Raw genomic sequence first — 24,133 nt, 5'->3', positions numbered from 1 at the left:
ATCCAGGAGACTAAATAAAAAATTGAGAAGCCTGTGTCAGTCCCAAGTTTATATAAGTCCCAATCATATAAGATTTTTATTTTTTTACTGAATTATGCAAAGAGAAAATAAAACTAGCCAGACCACAGCTCTAATATCTTCAGCACAATGACAGCTAAAATATTTTCATATACTTCCTGAATTTGCTTTCCTCTAGCAATAGGGGAAGTCTCCGCGGCAGAACCGTGTGCCTGGGTTTTAAAATCATTGGTCATCTTAACAGTCAAGCGTTTCACTGACAAAATCATAATTTTTCCTTTTGAAGCAAACATTTGGTCCTTAAAATAACTCTGAGGGGAACACCTTCAGCGCTTTTAAAACATTTCACTCTGGAGACATACCATGGAGACACAGCCGTGGGGAGACACTTTTTTGTGCTGGAAAACTGAACTCCATTACTGTGAATATTTTAACAGATTTTCACAGTTTCTCTGGTTTGTTCTCATAAACCCCAAAGCATATATCTCCACATGCCCTAACATTGAGGCTCTCTCCTCAGCTTTATAATCAGCCAGAATGAACTGAGTAACCACTGTGTTCCAGGCAGTACCTATACACCAGCAATACAGAGTCACAAGAACCATGACATCTACATTTATTAAACATTTCCCATGTGGTAGACAGAATCCTAAAGTCCTTTTATATGTATCACCTTGTGTGAGTCTCACAACCACTTTGGGAGAAAAATATTCAATAGCATGATTGTAGCCTTTTTAAAAATGAGGATATTGCAGCAGGGAAATTGAATCACTTGCCCAGGTCACAAGCCCTGTGATTGGTAAAGCCAGGATCTTCACCCAAGCCTCCCCACCTCCTCACCTGACCTTCCGAGTGCTCTGCTAAACCAAAAGAGCTCTGCCCTCAAGGTGGTTAGAATCTAAAATAGGAGAAGGAAGCAAAAGAGGGGCGGGGGGAAGCCATTATGTAGAACAGAATGATGTAATTCCAAGAAACATGCTGTGGGATTGTAGAGGAAAGACTGATTAATTATGATCTACCCAGGAAAGGCTCTTTGGAGGTGGCCTTAGGCTAGGTGAGGGCAAAATAGGGCATCAGCAATTATCTAGAGAATTAGGTCACTGTGGGTGTCAAAGTGGATGATTTCAAGCTAAAAAACTGCACTTTATGCTCTGAATAGTTTAGAATTGGCCGCCTACACTGCTGGAATCCACTGGAATTTTGCCAACTCTCCTGTTCTCCCTGTGACTTAGACCCTGGCTTAGGTGAGCTTCCTGCTCCAGTTGGGTTGGGGCAGGATGGAGAAGTGGAGGAAGCCTGCCTCTGGTTGGGAGCCCTAGGGTTCATTCCAGACTCTACTACCACAGAGAGTGACCCCAGGGAACCCACCTTCCTCCCAGATTCTGTAAGAGGAATATACCAAAGTTGATGGTCCCTAATGGCCATTTGAAGTCTTGAGTCTCTGTCTTTGGAATTTGCCTAGGAGAGAAAATGGATCAGCATGCTCAGATTTCATGTTCCTGGACATGACCCACTTGGGAGCCTCTTGTAAATGAAGCTTCCTCCTGTTATATCCATGACAGTCAGTATATTCTTGAGATCATCCTCTCTGGCTCTGTATCTCCCACGTCGAATCTATGTGGTATAGTAGGAAGATCTCCGACTTTGGAATCTAAGAATCCTGGATTGAAACCCAGACCATGTCCCTCATCAGATAGATGAGTTTCAACAAATTATGTAACCTTTCTGTTGTGTTTATTTCTGCAATTGTAACATAGTGATTCTGGGCTTCCCTGGTGACTCAGATAGTAAAGAAGGGAAAGGCAAAGATATACCCATCTGAATGCAAGAGTTCCAAAAAATAACAAGGAGAGATAGGAAAGCCTTCTTAACTGAGCAATGCAAAGAAATAGAAGAAAACAGTAGAATGGATAAGACTAGAGATCTCATAAAGGAAATTGGAGATATCAAGGGAACATGTCATGCAAGGATGGGCATGCTAAAGTACAGAAATGGTAAGGACCTAACAGAAGCAGAAGAGATTAAGAGGAGGTGGCAAGAATACACAGGAGAACTATATAAAAAAGATCTTCATGACCTGGATAACCATGATGATGTGGTCACTCACCTAGAGTCAGATATCCTAGATTGTGAAGTCAAGTAGGCCTTAGGAAACATCACTATGAACAAAAATAGTGAAGGTGATGGAATTCCAGCTGAGCTATTTCAAATCCTAAAAGATGATGCTGTTAAAGTGCTGCGCTCAATATGCCAACAGATTTGAGAAAACTCAGCAGTGGCCACAGGACTGGAAAAGGTCAGTTTTCATTCCAATCCCAAAGAATGTTCAAATTACCATACAATTGTGCTCATTTCTCATGCTAGCAAGGTATGATGAAAACCCTTCAAGCTAGACTTCAATGGTATATGAACTGAGAACTTCCAGATGTATAAGTTGGATTTAGAAAAGTCAGAGGAACCAGAGATCAAATTGCCAATATTCATTGTATCATAAGGAAAGCAAGGGATTTTCAGAAAAATATCTACTACTGCTTCATTGACTACACTAAAGCCTTTGACTATGTGAATCACAGTAAACTGTGGAAAATTCTTCAAGAGATGGAAATACCAGACCACCTTACCAGTCTTCTGAGAAACCTGTATGCAGGTCAAGAAGCAACAGTTAGAACTGAACATGGAACAACAAACTGGTTCAAAATTTAAGAAAGGAGTACAGTACATCATGCAAAGTGCCAGACTGGATGAATCACAAGGTGGAATCAAGATTGCCAGGAGAAATATCAGCAACCTGAGATATGCAGATGATACCACTCTTAATGGCAGAAAACGAAGGGGAACTGAAGAGCCTCTTGATGACAGTGAAAGAGGAAGTGAAAAAGCTGGCTTAAAACTTAACATTCAAAAGTCTAAGATCATGGCAGCTGGTCCTATCACTTCATGGCAGATAGGAGGGAAAAAAGTAGAAGTAGTGACAGTTTTTTTCTTGGGCTCCAAAATCACAGCAGATGGTGACTGCAGCCATGAAATTAAAAGACATTTCCTCCTTTGGAAGGAAAGCTATGACAAACCTAAACAATGTACTTTGAGGTCGCAAAGAGTCCTATATGACTGAGTGACTGAACTGAACTGAAACAGTGTATTAAAAAGCAGAGTCATTGCTTTGCCAGCAAAGTTCTGTATAGTTAAAGCCATTGTTTTTCCAGTAATCATGTACAGATGTGAGAGTTGGCCCATAAGGAAGGCTAAGTATTGAAGAATTAATGCTCTCAAATCGTGGTGCTGGAAAAGACTCTTGAGAGTCCGTTGGACTGCAAAGAGATCAAACTAGTCAATCCTAAAGGAAATCAACCCTGAATATTCATTGGAAGGACTGATGCTGAAACTCCAATACGTTGGCCACCTGATGTGAAGAGCCAACTCATTGGAAAAGACCCTGATGCTGGGAAAGATTGAGGGCAAAAGGAGAAGGGGGGAAACAGAAAATGAGATGGTTGAATAACATCACCAATTCAATGGGCATGAATTTGAGCAAACTCCATAAGATAGTGAAGAACAGGGAAGTCTGGTGTGCTGCCGCCCATGGGGTCCCAAAGAGTCAGATGTAACTTAGCTACTGAACGACAAACATGGTGATTCTAATACTAGCCTCACGGGTTTGTTGCTGTTACTGAAGTAGACAGAAACTGAACAATGCCAAGAACAGTAACTGAGAGTCCATAGGTTTTGATAAATAGGCATTATTATTTTTAGGATATTTATCTTCCTAAGATATAAGTCATATATGCCACTTCTTGGCTCATTGACCTACAGTGGCAGTTGCTTGTAAGAAAAAGTCCAAACTCTTTAGTGTCCATCCTGCCTTCCTCAGGCCCACTTAGCTCTAAGACCTGGGGCTTTCAACCTATAACTTGACCACCATCCACTTCTTGAATCTGACTTGACCAGGGAAGGAGAGTTTGAGAGCCTCTGTTTCATTCAGGATGTTATCCACAATGACTTATCACCATAGCATCACCATACCTAGTGAGAGCCTTGGATCTGCTGGTCAATCATTTTCTAGGCACATGCATACATCTTAATACATTACATTGTGCCTGAGTTAGATGAGAGTATATTACTTGTGGGATTATATAAGGAAACATGTTCCTTGTCTCAGTAGCATTGAAGAATTAACCTTCAAACCAGTCTCTGCTCTTGACTGTCCCAACTACTGATATTCAGCCTTGTGTGTGTGTATAATCTTTCTAAGTTAGTTGATCGCAACTTTATGTTCTTTCTGAAAGGAATCTGTAAATTCAATTGAATGAACATTCCTGAGAATTTGTGTTCTAGAAAACACTGCTGGGTGCTGCGGGGTGGGGAAATGAATGCAGAGATAAATACAATTGTCTTTAAGCTGTTCTCTAATAGGAGAGAAGAAAAGAGAAACAGGAAAAAAACAAAACATAACGTAAGGGTTATTCAAAGCTTGATTTAAAATATACTGTGTGTTTATTGAGTAAACACCTACTTTGAATCAGAATAGAATGGTAGGGATATAGCAGTATAAAAGAGAGAGTCCAAATCACAGAAGAGCTTACAGTATTGGAATAGTTACAAGATATAACTCAGAAGAAGTATTGGTTGTGATTAGTGTCTAGGAGGGCAGAGACCCTCATCTCTCTTGTTTCTTAATCCATTTTTATCATGACAACAGTGTTTGGCACATAGTAGGTGTTCAGTAAACATTTCTTTAATGACCAGTGAATGATGAGGCTATCATCAGAAAATTATTAAATCAGTAATTTAAAATACAGTTTAGTTCCTAGTTGAAACAAGGTTATTTTTAGCAGGGAAATGAACGACTTCTTGTTTCAGAAGATGTCTTTCAACAGGTGGTGGAACATGTCACGTTTGAGTTTTTCATTGCTTACTCTGAGTGAATAGTTGTAGGCATGTGTACTTCCCATTCGGGAGCAAGAATTACCGGCATGTTATTCAGTGAGTCTTGTATCAGTTTTGGTTCCAGGTCTAGAAAGCCCCCTGAACCAACCTGCCCGGGTGTGATCTCTGTAGGAGAATTTTGGTGCTAGGTATGGCTGAAGCCCCTGATTCTGTCAGTTCTTTTAAAAATAAGTATCAATAGCCAATCGACTGGCAGGCTTAAGCATATAATGGTATTAGGTTTTGATAACGTGAGGCCTCATGGCTCACATAACTTTGGAGCTCTACCAGAATTGGACCAGGTCTTTACAAATCTTTGAAACTATCCCAGCTCAGTTTGCCCGTGGAAACAACAAAGTCATAGAAACCACCACACTCTTTTGAAGTAGTTCCCAGCCTGTTGTTTGAGAGTTGCATGTTCGCGTGTTTTGTTCTGCCATCTCAAAACCAGATTGAAAGTGGATTCAATCTGAAAGTCCTCAGAGACCCACTCTGCAGGCAGGGCAGGATGTTACTTAGCACTGTCCTGGTTGATCCGGTTGGCCTGTTGACCTTGGCAGAAATGAGCAGGGACCAGGGGTCCAGTGCCAAGCACAGAGGAACCAGGGTCACATACCACCCACGCCCAAACCTCTCTCTGACATTTGCACGGGCTTTGAGCCAGCTCTCCCCTTGGGTTTCATCTCATGTTTGTAGGAATACAAAGGAACACTGAACCTTCCAGTTAATATGACACCCCGCCCCCACCTCCCCCTTCCTGGAGAGGATAACAGTTCTGTTGACCATTATAATGCATTTTCTGTCTCCCAGCAATCCACACAGTCATTAATTTCTGCTGCTGACGTCAGGAAAGAGGATTATGTGTGTGTCTGAAACTGTTCCCAAAGTGCTCATTAGTCATAGATAATTGAAAAACTGGTAGAGGAAGATTTGGTGTAATAGTAGCCCCTGCCTATGCAGAGAGACTGTAACCACCAGCTAATTGTAGGCCCCACTTTGTGACCCTCAAACCGACTCTGCCCATCAGAATGGGAATCAGTGGACAGAGGGGCCCAAGAGCCCTCAAAGCAATTGCTTTTTTACACCCCAAGGTGAGGGTGTGTTCACAGGAAAAGAAGCCAACCAGATCAAGAAAGTAAGTAAAATGGACTAGGGCTTCTCCCCTGCCTTCAAGCTGAAGAGTACTGTTTGGAAAAAGTATGCAGAATTCTCCTTGTTTTAATCTTGCTTTTATTTTAACTTAACGAGTTTGCTTTGATCACAGAAGATGTTCAAGGCCAGGTACAGATGAAACACAAGTGGAAGAGACAAGGGCCCACCCTGGATCCCAGTCCCCACTGGAACAATATTCTATGCTTTTTTCCTAGGAGTTTCTGAAAGTGTCTGTGCTTACAGTTCTGTATCCTTTAACAGAATTCACAAGTGGGAGCATACTCTGAATACCACTCTGCATCTTGCCATTTTCACTTGGTTTATCTTGGACTCCCTTCCAAATCCATACCTCAATTCTTCCTCATTCATTTGAATGGTTATGAAGGATGCTGCGGAATGCATGTGCCCTAATTGACTCACCCTACACAGATTTAAGGGGGAAACACCTTCAAAAATATTACACAAGAAGCACATGTTCCAGGTAGAATAATTAGAAAGTATAGGTTAGTAAAAAGAAAAAAGTCATAATTTCTCTATCCAGAGAAAACCTATTCTCTGTATTTTCCCCCTAGGAATATATTTCTACAAGTAAGTCCATCTACATCTTTCTTGATGTCCTTAACAAGAATTCATCTTTACATAATGTTTCCCAGCCTGAAGTTCCTTTTCTAGTGTTTCTCACTGCAGATTTATTTTCTTAAGTAATAAATATAAGAGTTCAAAGTCACTGGTCATCAGGTCACATGGCCTTAGTTGACCCCACCTGAGGTCCCCCTTTCTTGTCCAGGCTGCCACCATTCTCTCCTCCCTGGTGCCCTTTTTGGCAACATATGAAAGCGTCAAACATGCTGTGTGCCCCTCCAGGCTCCCTCCAGTGAAATCGCTTTTCGCTCTAATGGCCTCCATCTCCCCAAGCACTGAAACCAGCAATCTGCCACCTGTCTTTCCAAACCAGGCTCAGATGTCACCTTCATCTTCATTTCCTGCTCTCCCCCCGGCCACCCTCACTGTCCCTCCTCGGTGCTCTGGGACCGACATGCACATTCCACCTTGAGAGCATTTTCTCTGTGGTCTGGAGAGCCTTGGTTTGCACAGACCACTGTGTGAGCCTTCTGAGGTCAGAAGCTCCTCGTTGAATCTATCACTCATTCCCCAGCACCTAGATCTGGGCACAGGACAATCGAAAATATCTGGGGCCATCCTCATTACCTTTGTTCTTGAAATGTCTGCTAAAATGCGTGAATAAACAGTTGAGTGAAGAAGGGAAGAGACTGCAAATGCTGGGGCTGTGAAGTTCTCGTTAAGTCTGGGAAAACCGATACTGTGATTAATTGAATTTTATGGTGAAAGAAGAGCGAAAGGAAGATTATTTCCGGAAAAGTTGTCAAGACACACTAAAGCCTACTCTGACAGCTCCTCTGGTCCCCAGTGCACCTCTGGCTGATGAAGTGTGATCTCCTGGGATGCCTTCTTAGAGGTCCCCACCTGTTTCTATCATCCCATCTTATACCAAGCTGTTTCCCTTTGGGCTCTAGCTAAACAAAGCTTCTTCCTGCTTGGGGTCCAGGGAAATGATTTCTGAAGGCTGTGGTTCCAGTTCACAAGAGGATGTTAATCTTTGTGCGTATTTATTTTTGTTCTTATACCATGGGATTGAGGAGAAAGCCTGGTTCACTGTGTTAGTTCGGGTTCTTTGGAAGCAGATGCTGAGATAGATTTGGAGGTATAAGATGGTTATTGGGGGTTGCCATCTGTGAAAGAAAGGGGATTGTAGTAGAATTGGGCAGAGGGTGAATTCAAATGTGATGAAGTCTGATGAGACCTGGGCTGACCGGCCAGAGCATTCTGTTCTGGAGTGAGTGGTGCACATCAGAGCCCTCTGCTCCCATTCTGTTGAGTCTGCAGTTGTGGCCATACTGGGAAAGTCATCACCTTATCTGATGACCTTGAGGAACTGGCAGTTGGAGGCTGTCTGCTGGCCTGACCGCCCACTGGGGAGCATGTCCATGCTTAATGGGAATCCAAGTGGTCATGGCTCCCTGTCTACCAGACTGCCCACCATTTCTCACTCCACAAAATCTCTCATATCTGCCTCTGTTTCTGCATCTTACTTGCCAGTAACCTTGATGAACGCCCTTCTCTATTCTCTGGTTACTGAGAGAGCTTCACTACTGTTTTTCCTTACATCATTCTGTCCACTTCCAGAGAGATCTTTAAAAAGATGCAAATTCATGTCTGTGAGTCTGAGTTGTTGTTTTTCAGTCACTGAGTCCCATTCAACTCTTTGCAACCGCATGGATTGCAGCACGCCTGGCTTCCTTGTCCTTTACTATCTCCCGGAGTTTGCTTAAACTCATGTCCATTGAGTTGGTGATGCCATCCAACCATCTCATCCTTTGTCGCCCCTTTCTCTTCCTGCCATCAATCTTTTCCAGCATCAGGGTCTTTTCCAATCAGTTGGCTCTTTACTTCACATGGCCAAAGTGCTGGAGCTTCAGCCTGGAGTCTGGGTACTGTATTCAGTATCTTGTTGTTGTTGCTGTTCAGTTCCTCAATCATGTCTGTCTCTTTGAAACCCCACGGACTGCAGCATGCCAGGCTTCCCTATCACCAACTCGCGGAGCTTGCTCAAACTCATGTCCATTGAGTCGGTGATGCCATCCAACCATCTTATCCTCTGCCGTCCCCTTCTCCTCCTGACTTTAATATTTCCCAGCATCAGGATCTTTTCCAGCGAGTTGGCTCTTCACATCAGGCAGCCAAAGTATTGCAGCTTCAGCGTCAGTCCTTCCAATGAAAATTCAGGACTGATTTCCTTTAGGATTGACTGGTTGGATCTCCTTGCAGTCCAAGGGACTCTCAAGAGTCTTCTCCAACACCACAGTTCAAAAACATCAATTTTTAGGCACTCAGCCTTCTTTATGACCCAATTCTCACATCCATACATGACTACTGGAAAAACCATAGCTTTGACTAGATGGACCTTTGTTGGCAAAGTAATGTCTCTGCTTTTTAATACACTGTCTAGGTTTATCATAGCTTTTTTTCCAAGGAGCAAGCATCTTTTAATTTTGTGGCTGCAGTAACCATCTGCAGTGATTTTGGAGCCCAAGATAATAAAGTCTCTCACTGTTTCCATTGTTTCCCCATCTATTTACCATGAAGTGATGGCACCAGATGCCATGATCTTAGTTTTCTGAATGTTGAGTTTTAAGTCAGCTTTTTCACTCTCCTCTTTCACTTTCATCAAGAGGCTCTTTAGTTCCTCTTTGCTTTCTGCTATAGGGGTGGTATCATCTGCATATCTGAGGTTGTTGATATTTCTCCCTTCAGTGTTGATTCCAGCTTTTGCTTCATCCAGCCCATCATTTCGCATGATGTACTCTGCAAGTAAGATAAATAAGCAGGGTGACAATATACAGCCTTGATGTACTCCTTTCCCAATTTTGAACCAGTCCATTGTTCCATGTCTGGTTCTAACTGTTGTTTTTTTGACCTGCATACAGAAGTTTGTAATATCCTGTAATAAACTATAATGAAAAAGAGTAGAAAAAAGAATATATATATGTATATGTATATATATTTGAAACCAAATCACTTTGCTGTATATCTGAAACTGACACAATATTGTAAAACAATTATGCTTCACACACACACACACACGCAAAAGCGAACATTCATTCACCTCACTCCCAGGCTTAGCTCTTTCAGAAACGTACAGAGATCTTTGTGATAAATTGAGACACCATCATCTGGATTTCCGCATGTACCTCTCCAACCTTATCAGCCTCCTCCACCCACTGCTAAGCCCCACCCCACCTTCTATACCAGCTCACTCAGCCCTGTTGGTCTCCTCTCTTTCTTGGCCTTTGCTCAAAACGCTGCCTGTACTGTGAAGTCTATTTGTACCCCTCCAGCATGTCATTTGAATCCATATCTTCTGACTGCAAGCCCAGGGCTCCCTCTGCATCTCATCAGCCAGCGTTCCTTTCTAAATTACTGTCCAAAAGGCTTGAAAGTGTACCCCACCCAGCTAACCCTTTTTCTTTTCTGAATTTTTTTTTTTTTCCATTGAAAATTGCAGGCTTTGTGTTTGTGGGGATTGGGGATGAATAGAAGTTCCCATTTTGACCCTCCTACGAAAATTCACCCTTCAAAGAGAAATCTGAATATAGAGCACATGATTTCTACATGGGCCACTTTTTAAACACATGTAATGTGTTTGTTCTACAAATACTTCTCTTGATTCCTTCCTTCACCTAGAAGCTGCACTGAAATGTAAAGAACAGGGGTACAATGTTGGTATCCATCAGATTGGAATCCATGCCCATGTTCCAACACCGTAAGTCATGTGATTGTGGTAAATTTACTTTCCATTCATAAATTTGATTTTCCCCATCTATCTGCACAATGAGGACAAATTAGAATAGTGCCCACATAGGGAATGTTCCCAGAGGAAGATAGGGTTTCTGTGACAATGAAGTGAGAAAATGTGTGATATATCCTTAGGATGGTCCCCAGCATAGAAGTGCTCAGTGAATGGGAATGCTGTTTGGTATGTGCTGGATACTAGACATAGTGACATGATGGAGACAGTGTCCAGAGCCAGACTGTCCACACCCAATGGTGTTGCTTTCCTCCAAGTTTCTGCTGGCTGTGCATTCAAAGCAGACTAGAGATTCTCTGCGCCCCCCACCCCATCATTTGAGTATCTGGACCTTACCCTCCAGTCCAGTGCTGTCCAATAGAAATATAATGTGAAAGTGAAAGTGAAGTCACGCAGTCGTGTCCGACTCTTTGTGACCCCTGGACTGTAGCCCACCAAGCTCCTCCGTCCATGGGATTCTCCAGGCAAGAATACTGGAATGGGGTGCCATTTATTTCTCCAGGGAATCTTCCCGACCCAGGGATCGAACCCAGGTCTCCTGCATTGCAAGCAGACGCTTTTAACCTCTGAGCCACCAGGGAAGCGCAATATAATGTGAGCCACGTATGAAATCAAAAATTTACATGTAGTTTTAAAAAATTAATATGCATTTATTATTATTATTATTTACTTTTGGCTGTGCTGTGTCTTCGTCGTTGTGTGGGCTTTTCTCTAGTTGTGGCGAGTTGGGGCTGGTACATGGGCTTCTCATTGCAGTGACTTCTCCTGTTGAAGAGCACAGGCTCTAGGGCATGAGGGCTTTAGTAGTTGTGACACATGAGTTTAGTAGCTGCAGCACGCAGGCTCTAGAGCACAGGCTCAACAGTTGTGGCACACGGACCTAGTTGCTCCAAGGCATATGGGATCCTCCCGATCAGGGATGGAACCCATGACCCCTGCATTGGCAGGTGGATTCTTTACCACTGAGCCTCTGGGGAAGCCCTGAAATTTAACATTTTCCAGTAGCCACTTTAAAGTAAAGACATAGGTGAGATTAATTTTAATAAGTTTTATTTTACCTACCATATCCACACATCATTTTAATATATAATTGATCTACAAATTATTGAGATATTTTACATTCATTTCCTCATACAAAATCTTTGACATCTGATGTGTATTTTCTACTTAGTTCCTCTCAATTCAGACTCTAAATTTTCACTGTGAATACTTGATTTAGATTTCTTGAATTAATGTTGAAAAATCGATTGGTGCTAGTTGTTCCAAACGTACTTAGAAGTTCTTCAGTAATTGAATTGAGTATCAGTTTTGAAATTGAAATGGAAATTAATTCAGGTGAAATTAATTTAGCACCTAGTTACTCCAGCCACATTTCAAAAGTTCCACCCACATATGCCCAGTGGATCCCATACTGGGCAGTGAAGCTGTAGAGGCCGTGCAGTGGGTTCAGTCTTCTCCTGCTTTCTTTCCTTAGCTAAACTTTTTCCAAATTGGAGAAAATTTGAAAAATGGATACAAAATGGTATTGTAGAGGTGCTTTGTTTTTGGTTACAGGAGATTGGTGAGCCATTCACCCTCTGCCTCCCTCTAATTTTCCACTCTCACCTCTGTCCCCAGAAGTCCTGAAGTGCCTCTGTTCATCCCTGGAACTCCATGAAACAATTAACAAGTGGTGGGAATTTTAGCACTGAGCAAATGGCACCCATTCAGAATCTTAGAGCCTTGAAGCTCAGAAAGATCTTAGCATATACAGAGGTCCAGCTCCATACCCTCCTTATTTTACAGAAATAGTTACTATAAATTCTTTGGCTGAACAGGGGTTGTGGGAGGCAGGGGGCACTCAGCCTCTGCTAAACACCTGCGAGCAGATGGATCTCTTCATTCTCTTCTGACTTGCATGGTTGTCTGAGTCCTGATCTCTTCTCCCTAACTAGGTTGGGGGCAAGGACTGCCTTGTACAACAGTGCTGTGGCGCCCACACAAAGCAAGACAATCAATAAATTCTTAACTGAAAGCCTGGCTGACTGCAGGAATTCAAGGTCACTTGAAATATCAGGGTCAGTGCATTGCACAACTCCAAAGAACACCATTCAAACTGTATTCTGTGATTGTGCAAGTAGCAGCCTTGTGAAGTCTGCAAGGTTTAAGCTGGGCTCTCATTCCTAACCGAGGTGAACTTCTAAGAAATTCTTTATTGGAACAAAATAATTTCCTTCCTTATCTTCTGACAGGAAGCAACTATATAAGTAAATTTTCTTAACTTCTTGGGAATATACATTAATCAGGGAGTATGTATGGGTATGTGATTGTGTGTGTGTGTGTGTGTGTGTGTGTGTGTATAACATATGCTGGTAGGGCTGCTATGTTACGAAGCACATTTGGAACAGTTTGACCATTTCAACCTTGTCTCCAAGAGGCCACTGTATTTGTATCTTTTGAAATTTCCCATGAATGGAATCTTTCTCTGATTTGAAAGATGCCTTAGAGCTCTTGGCTTTGTAAAGCACTCTAGAGCGTGACCTTTGGGAACCAAGCTCATACACCTAAGTCACCAGATGAGCACAAGGACTCTTTGTAGCTGCATGGTTTCTATCTTCATGAAGTTGAGAAAAGGCAGAGGAGAGGGGAGGGGTCCAAGAGGTTCTCTTAAGAAAACTCTCTATTTGCTTTTGTGTTTTTCAAGCTGACAGGTGTTTATTTTTTCTCCTGTCTACCCAGGAAACCAAGTGCTGCCTCCTGGAGCTTCTCTTGGAAGTGGGCTCACACCAGAGGCAGCAAAGGACCTTGGCCTTCCTCCCGGAATTGCAGTGGCAGCCTCACTAATTGATGCTCATGCAGGAGGACTAGGTAATCTCTTTCCCCGTGTCACCACTAGCACTGTGTTCAGTCACTCTCTAGGATCGAACACACTGCTTTTCTATTTTTAAAGCAAAGATTGAGAGCTAGTGATTCTAGTTAGAGAAGAAAGCCTTTTTATACTTAAGCATATGTATAGAATTATAGAACTTTTCATCAACTGTAGAATTCATTTATAATTTTATCAGTTTACCCATACAAACTAATAGAAAAATGATATAAATAAATACCTGGATGGCTCTTTGGTTTACTGAAAACTTGATAAAGATATGTTAACTTCCAACTAGCATGTATGACAATGGTGTACTTACCTATACTACTTTTTCTACACATACTCCAAAGCCCTTGCAAGTCTAATTTTATTTTCATAATATATTTGGCTTATATCCCATGTCCAGTTACTTGGGTATATTCCTGATTTAATCTTTTAAGTAAATCTACAACCTGGCATGCTTGTATTCATTTATTCATTCATCAAAGAACCATTGAACACTTGGTATGTCCCAAGCATGGTGCTAGGAAACAATGAATTAAAAAAAAACAAACACAAGGTTTCATCCCCCAGTGGGAGGCAGACTGTGAGGCAAAGTTTACTGTAAAGTGTGATGACTCTATCCTCTTCTTCATTCTCATTGCAGTTTTGTTTTTTTTTTTGGGGGGGTGGATTTTTCATATTCTCAATATTTCTTACTTCAACTATAGACAAACTTTTTTTTTCCCCTAGCCTTTCTTTCTAAGTGTTTCTTTCTAAATTATGGTTCAAACTTCTTGAGATCAATTTAGGAGATCATGACCATTATATTTTCAGAACAGAATGGACTGACCAGAAGAGCACTTTTTTGTAGAACATACATTTCCACTGCAATTGTATGTATCTGCATGTGTATACTGCTCCATAATGAAAGTGAATTTCTTACTATGGATTACCATCAAAAACTTTGAAAAATATTTTAGTCCATACTTCATATTACAGTCAAAAGTTATCTATCAAATGCTTACATCAAACTGCAGTCACAGACCTCTGTCTTTGCATTTTTATTTCCGTGTCTTTGCACATGTGTTTCTCTGCGTGGGGATGACTCATCCTCCACTTTGCCACTAGCTAACTTCTACTCTAAGTTGAAGACGATCTTGGATGCTTTATCCTCTGTGTAGCCTTCCATGGACAACTCTTCCATTTATATCTAAATTCTCTAAGCTGTCTTTCTTTCATCGCTTTTACCTACCCCTATGGAAGAAGTGATTGTGTTGTAATTGCCGTTTTATCTGCTTGTCTTTCCCACTAGACTGTAAACTCCTTGAAGGCATGGGCATTGTATTATTCATCCTGTATAACCCATGCTCAGCCCTGTTTCTGGTTCTCACAGGCGCTTGATAAATTTATTAAATGAATATAGTCCCATTAAGTCAAGAATAAGATAAAACAGTCCTAAACTGTAGAGTGAAAGTTAATGTTTCCTTACACAGCAGATTATTAAGCAATGTCTAGGAGAAAGCAATGGCACCCCACTCCAGTACTCTTGCCTGGAAAATCCCATAGACAGAAGAGCCTGGTAGGCTATAGTCCATGGGGTTGTGAAGAGTTGGATACCACTGAGCGACTTCACTTTCACTTTTCACTTTCATGCATTGGAGAAGGAAATGGCAACCCACTCCAGTGTCTTGCCTGGAGAATCCCAGGGATGGGAGAGCCTGGTGGACTGCCATCTGTGGGGTTGCACAGAGACGGACACGACTGAAGCGACTTAGCAGCAGCAGCAGCAGCAGTCTTCCACATGGCCTCTGGAGCTTCAGAGCAGAAGAGGTATCTACAAACATGCCTTTTTTATTTATCTTTATGTGTTCAGAATTTAACACAGTTCCTGAGAAATAGTAACAAGCCAATAAAGCATGTGCATTGGACAATATTGATTATTGATTATAGGCAAGGGTGTTTCCTTCCCTTTTTAATGTGGGCAGTGTGCACTTTTGATTGGAATGTCATGATTTTGGTTTCTAAGAACAGGCACAAAGAGAACTTGTGGTCTAGACAGACATAGAGTGTTCCTATATCCTGGTAATCCCTACCTCTCATGTCCTGTTTGAGGCAAGGGAAGCCGCCTCCATCAAGCTTTTTCAGTTATCCTGGGGCAACAGTCTCAGTCATCCACCTGCACCCCAGGAGACAAGGACTTGACTTGGACCACCACGTGCTGAAAGAAAAAGGGCTACACTTGGGAACGTTCGAACTCTGGTTCCCTTGTAAGTTTGCCAGACCTCCCTAAGGAACAAACCGAAACCTGCCTTCTCACTTCTGCCCAGGGCTCACTGTATCCTTTAGGAGAGGAGGCTGTGTCCTGTGTGGTACCTGGTACTTGAATACACTCAAAGAGTCTAAGTTGACCTGCACTGAGAGGATTCTGGGCCGTGAAATGAGCACCCACATGTTTTCCTAAACCAAAGATGGTCAGTGGCAGAAATTTTACCCTTAGAGGCTTTCATTTCGGTTGCTCAGTCATGTCTAAGTCTTTGCAACCCCATGGACTGCAGAATACCAGGCCTCCCTGTCCATCACCAACTCCCGGAGCTTACTCAAATTCATGTCCATCAAGTTGGTGGTGCCATCCAACCATCTCATCCTCTGTTATCCCCTTGCCCTCCTGCCTTCAATCTTTCCCAGCATCAGGGTATTTTCAAATGAGTCAGTTCTTTGCATCAGGTGGCCAAAATATTGGAGTTTCAGCTTCAACATGGTCCTTCCGATGAATATTCAGTCAGAACGGATTTCCTTTAAGATTGACTGGTTGGATCTCCTTGCAGTCCAAGGGACTCTCAAGAGTCTTCTCCAACAACACAGTTCAAAAGCATCAATTCTTCAGTGCTCAGCTTTCTTTATAGTCCAACTCTCACATCTCACATCCATACTACTGGAAAAACCATAGCTGTGACTAGACAGATCTTTGTTGGCAAAGTAATGTCTCTGCTTTTTAATGTGCTGTCTAGGTTAGTCATAGCTTTTCGTCCAGGAAGCAAGCATCTTTAAATTTCATGGCTGCAGTCACCATTTACAGTGATTTTTGGAGCCCCAAAAAATAAAATCTGTCACTATTTCCATTGTTTTCGCATCTATTTGCCATGAAGTGATGGGACCAGATGCCATGATCTTATTTTTCTGAATGTTGAGCTTTAAACCAACTTTTTCACTCTCCTCTTTCTCTTTCATCAAGAGGTTCTTTAGTTCTTCTTCACTTTCTGCTATAAGGGTGGTGTCATCTGCATATCTGAGGTTGTTGATATTTCTCCTGGCAATCTTGTTTCCAGCTTGTGCTTAATCCAGCCCAGAATTTTGCGTGATGTACTCTGCATATAAGTTAAACAAGCAGGGTGACAGTATACAGCCTTGATGTACTCCTTTCCCAATTTGAAACCAGTCTGTTGTTCCATGTCCAGTTCTAACTGTTGCTTCCTGACCGGCATACAGATTTCTCAAGAGGCAGGTCAGGTGGTCTGGTATTCCCATCTCTTTCAGAATTTTCCACAGTTTGTTGTGATCCACACAGTCAAAGGCTTTGGCATAGTCAGTAAAGCAGAAGTATATGTTTTTCTGGAACTCTCTTGCTTTTTCCATGATCCAGCAGATGTTGGCAATTTGATCTCTGGTTCCTCTGCCTTTTCTAAAACCAGCTTGAACATCTGGAAGTTCATGGTTCATGTACTGTTGAAGCCTGGCCTGGAGAATTTTGAGCATTACTTTACTAGCATGTGAAATGAGTGCAATTGTGTGGTAGTTTGAGCATTCTTTGGCATTGCCTTTCTTTGGGATTGGAATGAAAACTGACCTTTTCCAGTCCTGTGGCCACTGCTGAGTTTTCCAAATCTGCTGTCATATTGAGTGCAGCACTTTCACAGCATCATCTTGTAGGATTTGAAATAGCTCAACTGGAATTCCATCACCTCCACTAGCTTTGTTCATAGTGATGCTTCCTAAGGCCGACTTAACTTCACGTTCCAGGATGTCTGGCTGTAGGTGAGTGATCACACCATCGTGATTCTCAGGGTCATGAAGATCTTTTTTGTATAGTTCTTCTGTGTATTCTTGCCACCTCTTCTTAATATCTTCTGCTTCTCTTAGGTCCATACCATTTCTGTCCTTTATCGAGCCCATCTTTGCATAAAATGTTCCCTTGGTATCTCTAATTTTCTTGAAGAGATCTCTAGTCTTTCCCATTCTATTTCTATTTCTTTGTATTGATCACTGAGGAAGGCATTCTTATCTCTGCTTGCTCTTCTTTGGAACTCTGCATTCAAATGTGTCTAAACTTTGGCTTTACCTTCTGTTCTTTTCTCAGCTATTTATTTAGAAGCTTTGGCCCAGATGTTTTTGTTGCTTTTAAAACATAAATGCACTTACGTTAATGTTTCCCCCTTTCTTTTCCAAAAGTAAGTTTTTTAAGCAGAAAGAGAGGACAGGACCTTGGATTCTTAAAGGGTTAAATGTAGAAGCCAGAAGTGGCTAAGGAGGGCCTACGAAGTTAATCTATTTAGCAGTTTTGACCAAGTTTTATCCTTCTTCTACCTCCATCTCTCCTCTTCATCTCATAGCCAGTTTAGAGTTGGAATGTCTCGGAAAGAAAGGAAGCCTGGGAGCAAATATTCCCTCTTGTTTCCCAGCCTGCCTATGCTCCTTTCAGGATGGGAGGAGAAGAGAGGCTCAAGTGTCTTAAAAAGTCATTCACCCATCCAAGCATGTAGTTAGTAAGGATATATATTGAAAGCTTGCAAACCTGGTGCTTACTGGAGAAGGAAGTGGTGATGCACTCCTGTATTCGTGCCTAAAGAATTCCACGGATAGAGGAGCCTGTTGGGCTGCAGTCCATGGGGTCCCAAAGAGTTGGACACAACTGAGTGCTGGTCCAGGTGCTGGAGATTACAGCAGTGAACCAGGCAGCCTATGTCCCAAAGCTTTCAGTTGTTCTCGCCTGGCCTGCATGTTTGTGACTTAACGGTATTGGTGTGAGACAGCCATCCCCTGAGATGTATTGTGATACTGTAATCAGGGCTCTGAACATGGAGTTTGAAGATCTGGATTTAAATGTTTATATTCTCTCTACCTGTGTACCTTGGGTCAAATATCGTACCTCTTCATACTTCTGAATTTCCCCTCAGGCAGTAGGAGATAGCAATACTCTCCTCATAGATATGTTAGGATGTACATAAGTGGAGCATCTGGCTTAGCATCTGGCACATCGCAGGCATGCAGTAATGAGCTATCTTCCTTTGATTTTTCTCACTCTGGAATCACAGTGCCTGACACAAAGTAGGAGCCTTATTAAGGGAAGTTCTCTTAGTTAATATCCAGGAGAATTATCTTCCCTTTGCATAGGCAGTCGGAGAAGAACCCCACCCAGGCTTCTGGATGTCATCTGATTCCTTGAATCTCTACCCTATATTTCCTTCCCCAAAACTCTTTCATTGAATGCAGGGTTTCCTACTTTAAGATTCTGTTTAGGTTGAGGTCAGAAACAACCTCAAGATCTGATTAGATGAACTCCATGCTGAGAGATTGCCAAGAGTCAGGTTAAGGATCTGGCTTTGGAATTGGATGTCATCCAGGCCTCACACAAGCCCCAAACAATTACGGTTCCTTCAAGTGCTGACCTGGTGTGACCTGCTGCAGATCCCAAATTCTGACTGGCAGAAGGAGTCAACATTCTGCTTTGGAGAAAGCCTCCTGGACTCTCAGTCTCCGGGGAAGCCTGGGAACAGGAGGATAAAGATCAAAGAAGCAAGTGCCACTCAACTCCTGCTTTTTCCAGTTCTGGAAAAAGAGGAGGAAGGACTTGATGGGAATAAAAATCAAAGATAAAGGGACATTTCATACTTAAGGTGCTGGTTAGTAAGTACTCCAGCAGACAGCCAGAAGATAGGACTAATTTTGTTTGCTCTTTGTGGGGGTGGTTCTGGCCAAGGCTCCTACTGCTGATATTTTTCTAGCTTACAAAAATAGTATTAACTTGGTTCCAGGTCTGTGCTTGGCTCTGGCAGCCCAGCTGTCCTGAAAGGCAATAACAACCTGATTCCTGTCTCTGTCCCTCTCCCCTCCAGTTTTTCTTCTCTACCAGTCCAACTTCTGATTGTCCTTCACATCTTGAGATCAGGCCATCTCCTCAGGTGGCCTTCCCTGACTCCCCTAAGCTGACTTAAGGGGTCTTTTCTCTCCGCCCCATGATGTGTGAGACTCGCCTCCATTACTGTACACATCACCCAGGTTTGTGTGTGACATCTCATTTACCTCATTTCCAAGTTTGTGGACTCTTTGAGAGTAAGCCCTGTGCCGTTTCATTCTTATATTCCAGCAACCAGCACAGTGCTTTGCAAGTAGAGGATGGTTAACACTGTGCATATTCGGTGATGAATGAGTGAGTGAATGGCATCCCCTCCATGAGGGATGGATACTCAGCTGAGAAATAGGGTAACCTCCCATTACAGAGGTCCTACTGTCCCTGCACAGTAGGCATACCTGGCTCAAGTCTGCACGAGGCAAAAGGGTCGTGTTGAGCACTCCCTGATCCAGTCTGGGATGTCTGGAAACTCGTGTCCTTTGTGCTCCCTCACATTAGCAGGTGTTGGCCGGGAGCAAACGTAGTGCCTTGGTTTGGCATCACTCTGATTCCAGACACTGGTTTCTTTGCCAGATGTTGATTTGGTTTAAATTGCTCATCTAGGCCAGATGTTGAATTGACTTAAATCACTTGAGTTGCAGAATCAAACCAAAATGCGAATTTTTCATTTCTCCCTCTCCTCCCGTCCCTTCCCCTCTGCTCTCCACTTCCTTCCTTCCTGTCTTTTTGCAGAAGAATTGGTTTAGCCCATCTTGCAAAAAGAACTTCTGGTTCAGTGCCCTCTTAGAGAAAAAACGTGGTTTATTCCAATGAGCAATAAAACTCGCCAACTTTACATCTCACCATTGTCAGTACTCTAGAAGCCATACTGATTCTCAGAGCAGCTTTATACACACTATTATTTTGTTTCCTTTATTAAATAAAACAATGAAGCCCACAAAGACTACCTCACATACCTAAAGTCACATGGTTAACAAGTGGTAAATTCATGATTTAAACCCACGCTATTTGATTCCACACTTCTGATCACTGTGCCTTATGGAATGCATATTTGTTACAGTATGGTCCAGCCTAGGCTTGCATTTGCCCTCAGTTATACTCCAATATCAGAGAAGGCGATGGCACCCCACTGCAGTACTCTTGCCTGGAAAATCCCAGGACAGAGGAACCTGGTAGGCTGCAGTCCAGGGGGTCGCGAAGAGTCAGACACGACTGAGCGACTTCACTTTCACGCATTGGAGAAGGTCTTCCCTGGAGAATCCCAGGGACGGGGGAGCCTGGTGGGCTGCCAACTATGACACAACTGAAGCGACTTAGCAGCAGCAGCAACAGCATATTCCAATATAAAACAAAAAGTTAAAAAATAGCACATGAGAAAGTAGCAAGTATCAAAAAAAGAAATTATTTTGATAAATATTTGTTGATGACTCACTCTACTAGTTGATGGGGGTTTAAGGTACATATGAAAGAGAATTAAACTTCTGGGTACTTGTATCTATTAGTAGTGAAAATAAACATTAAATACACAACACAATTATACATTCCAAGTATATAAGGCTTTGGGAAGATATGGAATGGGCCCAAAACTGAGACTTGAAAAATTGTGAAAGGATTCTTAGAGCAAGTGATGTCTGTAATGTAGTTGCAACATTCCCCGCCCTACAATTTCTTCTCGTGCTTCCCAGGTGGAGCTAGTGGTAAAGAACCTGCCTGTCAATGCAGGAGACATAATAAGAGATGCGTGTTCAATCCCTGGGTCAGGAACATCCCCTGGAGAAGGAAATGCCAACCCACTCCAGTATTGCTTGAAGAATCCCATGGACAGAGGAGCCAAGCAGGCTATAGTCCTTAGGTCTCTGAAGTGACTTAGGACACAATTGCTTCTTGATAAAATGGAATTTATTTAGTTGTTTAAACTTTCAAACTTCAATGAGGCTTTGTTCCTAAAAACAACGACAATATCACTAGTAAAACAAGAACCACTACTCTTATCGGCACCCCACTGTTACTGTAACTGTTTCTTACTTGCCTTCCAAGTGCCAAGTACAGTGGCTAACACGTCACATACTTTATCTGTTGCTTCTCATGATGATCCTACAAGGCAGAAGTTATTTCCCATTCTATACATGAGGAAGCTGAAGGCAGAAAGAATAATATTTCCACCATCCCATAGCTAGTATCATGGCAAGATGTGGACCTGAGACTGACTTCAAAGCTCATGATCTTTTTCTTTATCTCAGTGGTTCTCAACCAGGGGTGATTTTAACTCCTCAGCCCCACTCCCCTGGGACATTTGGCCATATCTGGAGACATATTTTTGATTGTCATTTGGAAAAGAGGAACTGGTATGGCATGGTAGAGGCCAAGAATGCTGCTAAATGCCCTAGAGCACCCAGGACAGCCCCACAACGGAGTTATCCAGCCTCAAATGTCAGCAGTGCTGGGGATGAGGAGTCCTACTCTTAATTGAAACCCTCCCAATGATTTTATTTCCCTTCATCAATTCAGGTGGTTTTTTGTTTGTTTATTTGTTTTTCTGTAGAAACCAGGAAGCAACCCCAATTAACTGTCTTAATGATATGTTAGTACTTCATCAAAATGTTCTTTCTGAAATTAACTCGTCAGTGAAACTAGTTGTGAGATACGAAACTGAAGACTTCTGAATAAGGAGTATAAGACGATTCCTGCCCCTTCTGTCTTTCCCAAAGTCTAACGCTAGACCACTTGTCCTCCTTTCAACACATCAGATACACTTGCCCTCTGGCCTTTGCTTGGGCTGTTTGCTCTGTTTGGGGTGCTCCCCTCCCCCCCACTTCCACAGTCCTACTCATACATGACAAATCGGGCTAAATGTCATTTCCACCGTGGAGATGTCTCCAAACTTAACCTCATTCTTAGAAACCAAGAATCACTCCCTCCTTGTATCTCTGCCGCACTTTCTCCTTTTCCACTTTTCACACCATATCGTGTTTTTTCCTACCCATCATTCAGCATAGAACCACAGAGTCAGTCCTCTGGGTATCGGTGAGTTAATTAAGATAGTAAAAGTGAGAGGATTTTGAAAGATCCAAAACAAGAATTGGTAAATCCAGGTACGGGAGCATTTTAAAAAATGTAGATACTTACGGCCTGCCCACCAAGTATCCTGAGTCTGAGTGTATGAGGTGGGTCCAGAAAACTGCTTATGGGATGGAAGGTGTCACCTGGTGCCCAGGGGAGAAGGCCTGCAGGACAGGTTGGCACCGAGTACACAGGTGAGAAGCAGAGGGATGTGTAGCTTTCAGGTGGACAGATCCGACCAAAGCAGAATGGTGCTAAGAAGGAGCCAGGCCTAGACTCGGATCAGGAGCTGGAGGCAGGAAGGAGTGTATCCAGCAAGAAAGCAAAGGTGGATCCAAAGAGGCAGACTTTCTGTGAGGAATGGAGGGGATTAGAAGAGCAGATAAAGACTTGCTAGCTAATCTAGAAGGAGAAAAGCAGTGTCAGTACCCAAACAGAGTGAGGGTGACTCTGGGAGTTACTGGATGTGAATCAGAAGGGGGAGGAGGAGTTTGTTTGTGTGATTTTTAAGACTATTGTTTTAGAATGAGGTTTGGTTTAATGAGAACCACTGCTGCCTGATATCAGAGCAGCTGCGCGAGACTTGTTGAGGGGCAGAGACGGGAAAAGGGGGTGGGCAAGATAGCTTTGGGTTTCCTGCCCCCAGGCCCAAGGGCTTTCCTGGAACACTGTGCTTCTCTGGATTGTAAGGGATGGGCCATAGCTGAGAGAACAGTCTTTTCTGTGGCCAGAAATCTGGGAGGAATGAGGGCCCATGGGGCTGCAGCTAGCTCCCGTGCCCTACCCTTCTTCACTGCACAACCCAGGATATACAGCCATGAGCCTGCCCTGAAAAGGTTGTTTCTTTAGTTTCTTTATTTGGTACACATGCTGCTCTTTGGATAATGAGTGATCATGGGCTTCAGAACTAAAAGTTTGCTCAAAGACTTTCTATATCAAATTCTTCAATACGAAAACGAGAAAACCAAAGCCCAGAAAAACAGTGAGTCATCAGGGTTGCCCCTCACATTACCATCAGAGTTGGAGTTAGAAACTGAGCCTCCTAATTCATTGGTCAGGGGCCCTGCCCCCATTCTACCACACTATCTCCAAATTAGGAAGAGGAAATGGTTTTGGGTATCTGGGACACTTATCAGTTGTAGAAAATAGGAGGTGAGAAGCAGGTATACTCACACAGGTGCTTAAATGAGTATATATATGTGCAACTGTATGCCCTGCATGTACGCATGTATGTTCCAGTAAATCCCTGCATGTGCATATACGTTGTTACTTCATTCTACACATCATGTCCCACTTAAAGACTGTAATTAGGATCCTAGGTGGCCATCAAATAGGTAAACTAGTTGTTCTAAGCTACACATGAGCAAGTCTCTTCCATTTTGTTATCACAGTCTCCCTGAAAAGCTGGTACTAATAAAAGCACCTGGCATTCAAGGTCCTTCTGGGAAGTTCAAAGCAGTTATTTTTTGTTTCATTCTGTGCCCAACTTTGTGCTGGGCACTTAAATAGTCAGTGTCATCAACTCACAGCTATGCTGAGACATAACATTGTTTTCTGTATTTGACATACAAGGATATCAAGATTTAAAAACTTATTCAGCATGGCATTTTGATAAATGATAAAGTTGGACCCTAGG

At 42.6% G+C, this 24,133-nt stretch overlaps 1 protein-coding gene across 10 annotated transcripts in view; it reads left to right on the top strand.

The window, feature by feature from the left end:
* FGGY (FGGY carbohydrate kinase domain containing) overlaps positions 1 to 24,133 on the top strand; it is a 523,600-nt gene that overhangs the window by 240,130 nt on the left and 259,337 nt on the right. For all 10 annotated transcript variants that reach the window (XR_003033849.2, XM_024989463.2, XM_024989462.2 and 7 more), the window contains one exon: positions 13,199 to 13,327. Coding sequence is in view for 9 of the 10 variants with exons in the window: in XM_024989463.2 (XP_024845231.1) it covers positions 13,199 to 13,327 (129 nt within the window). In the remaining variant the exon portion in view is untranslated. The remainder of the gene's footprint in view (positions 1 to 13,198; positions 13,328 to 24,133) is intronic.

The sequence above is a fragment of the Bos taurus genome, chromosome 3, assembly GCF_002263795.3.
Source record: "Bos taurus isolate L1 Dominette 01449 registration number 42190680 breed Hereford chromosome 3, ARS-UCD2.0, whole genome shotgun sequence".
Taxonomy (NCBI): domain Eukaryota; kingdom Metazoa; phylum Chordata; class Mammalia; order Artiodactyla; family Bovidae; genus Bos; species Bos taurus.
This window is presented reverse-complemented; position numbering and strand designations above follow the sequence as displayed.